The sequence below is a fragment of the Entamoeba dispar genome, genomic scaffold (genome assembly GCF_000209125.1).
Source record: "Entamoeba dispar SAW760 scf_1105229458671 genomic scaffold, whole genome shotgun sequence".
NCBI classification, from domain to species: domain Eukaryota; phylum Evosea; order Mastigamoebida; family Endamoebidae; genus Entamoeba; species Entamoeba dispar.
Genome location: NW_001853309.1, coordinates 1 through 2,216, shown reverse-complemented (window position 1 = coordinate 2,216; position 2,216 = coordinate 1). Strand labels below are relative to the sequence as shown.

Below are 2,216 nucleotides of genomic sequence, written 5' to 3'. Positions count from 1 at the left end.
ATAAAAAAATTGGAAGAAAAAAAAAGAACAGAATAAAAAAAAAAAATAAAAACAAAAAAAAAAAGACGATATGGAAAACACGATATGATTAAACGACTATATGACTATATGACTATATCACTATATACTATGAACATATATGTGCTGTTATATCCTTTGTGATGGCTTTGTAGTTAAGTGGTAAAATACCCGCTTTGGGTGCGGGTGGCCCGGGTTCGATTCCCGGCGAAGCCCTTTTTACCACTATATCTCTATACTTTAACTACCTAGACTCTAATTTCTACTTATATTATGTTATATTATCTATTCTTATCTATTATTAACTATTCCTATTTATCTATTATATTTATTATATTTATTATTATTATTATTATATTTCTTATTATTATTATATATCTTATTATCTATACTTATGTATTATTACTTATTTTATATCATAAGTATTTTATACTTTTATACTTTTATACTTTTATACTTTTATACCTTTATACCTTTATACCTTTATACCTTTATACCTTTATACCTTTATACCTTTATACCTTTATAACTTATTACCTTCTATGTATACTTTATCCACTTAGTGTTTACTTATTCTTATATATTATGTTTATATACTACCCACTATTCTGTATTATCCCTAGACTCTATGTATATCACTTAGTGCTTATATTCTACTTATATTCTACTATATACATCTATCTTTTTAACTTCTACACTATTCCTTGTACTTTTATACCTATATCACTATATCATTATATGTTTATATGTATATATGACTATATGACTATATGTTTATATGTTTATATGTATATATCACTATATACCTATATGTTTATATGACTATATGTTTATATGACTATATGTTTATATGTTTATATGTTTATATGTTTATATGTTTATATGACTATATGACTATATGTTTATATCACTATATCACTATATGTTTATATGACTATATGACTATATGACTATATCACTATATACTATGAACATATATGTGCTGTTATATCCTTTGTGATGGCTTTGTAGTTAAGTGGTAAAATACCCGCTTTGGGTGCGGGTGGCCCGGGTTCGATTCCCGGCGAAGCCCTTTTTACCACTATATCTCTATACTTTAACTACCTAGACTCTAATTTCTACTTATATTATGTTATATTATCTATTCTTATCTATTATTAACTATTCCTATTTATCTATTATATTTATTATATTTATTATTATTATTATTATATTTCTTATTATTATTATATATCTTATTATCTATACTTATGTATTATTACTTATTTTATATCATAAGTATTTTATACTTTTATACTTTTATACTTTTATACTTTTATACCTTTATACCTTTATACCTTTATACCTTTATACCTTTATACCTTTATACCTTTATAACTTATTCCTTTATTACCTTATTACCTTCTATGTATACTTTATCCACTTAGTGTTTACTTATTCTTATATATTATGTTTATATACTACCCACTATTCTGTATTATCCCTAGACTCTATGTATATCACTTAGTGCTTATATTCTACTTATATTCTACTATATACATCTATCTTTTTAACTTCTACACTATTCCTTGTACTTTTATACCTATATCACTATATCATTATATGTTTATATGTATATATGACTATATGACTATATGTTTATATGTTTATATGTATATATCACTATATACCTATATGTTTATATGACTATATGTTTATATGACTATATGTTTATATGTTTATATGTTTATATGTTTATATGTTTATATGACTATATGACTATATGTTTATATCACTATATCACTATATGTTTATATGACTATATGACTATATGACTATATCACTATATACTATGAACATATATGTGCTGTTATATCCTTTGTGATGGCTTTGTAGTTAAGTGGTAAAATACCCGCTTTGGGTGCGGGTGGCCCGGGTTCGATTCCCGGCGAAGCCCTTTTTACCACTATATCTCTATACTTTAACTACCTAGACTCTAATTTCTACTTATATTATGTTATATTATCTATTCTTATCTATTATTAACTATTCCTATTTATCTATTATATTTATTATATTTATTATTATTATTATTATATTTCTTATTATTATTATATATCTTATTATCTATACTTATGTATTATTACTTATTTTATATCATAAGTATTTTATACTTTTATACTTTTATACTTTTATACTTTTATACCTTTATACCTTTA

General features: G+C 23.2%; 1 protein-coding gene across 1 annotated transcript, besides 8 other annotated features; it reads left to right on the top strand.

Moving 5' to 3' along the window:
- Window positions 1-64: part of a microsatellite that runs on past the window's edge.
- Window positions 65-291: 227 nt separating this feature from the next.
- On the top strand, window positions 292-840 carry EDI_156570 (uncharacterized protein; the record flags this gene model as incomplete). Its single annotated transcript, XM_001734821.1, has 1 exon — window positions 292-840. One exon carries the CDS (start codon window positions 292-294, stop codon window positions 838-840), a length of 549 nt encoding a protein of 182 aa, XP_001734873.1.
- Window positions 298-429: a microsatellite.
- Window positions 694-868: a microsatellite.
- Window positions 754-926: a microsatellite.
- Window positions 927-1,153: 227 nt separating this feature from the next.
- Window positions 1,154-1,285: a microsatellite.
- A 272-nt stretch (window positions 1,286-1,557) lies between these two features.
- Window positions 1,558-1,732: a microsatellite.
- Window positions 1,618-1,790: a microsatellite.
- Window positions 1,791-2,017: 227 nt separating this feature from the next.
- Window positions 2,018-2,149: a microsatellite.
- Between the last annotated feature and the right edge of the window lie 67 nt (window positions 2,150-2,216).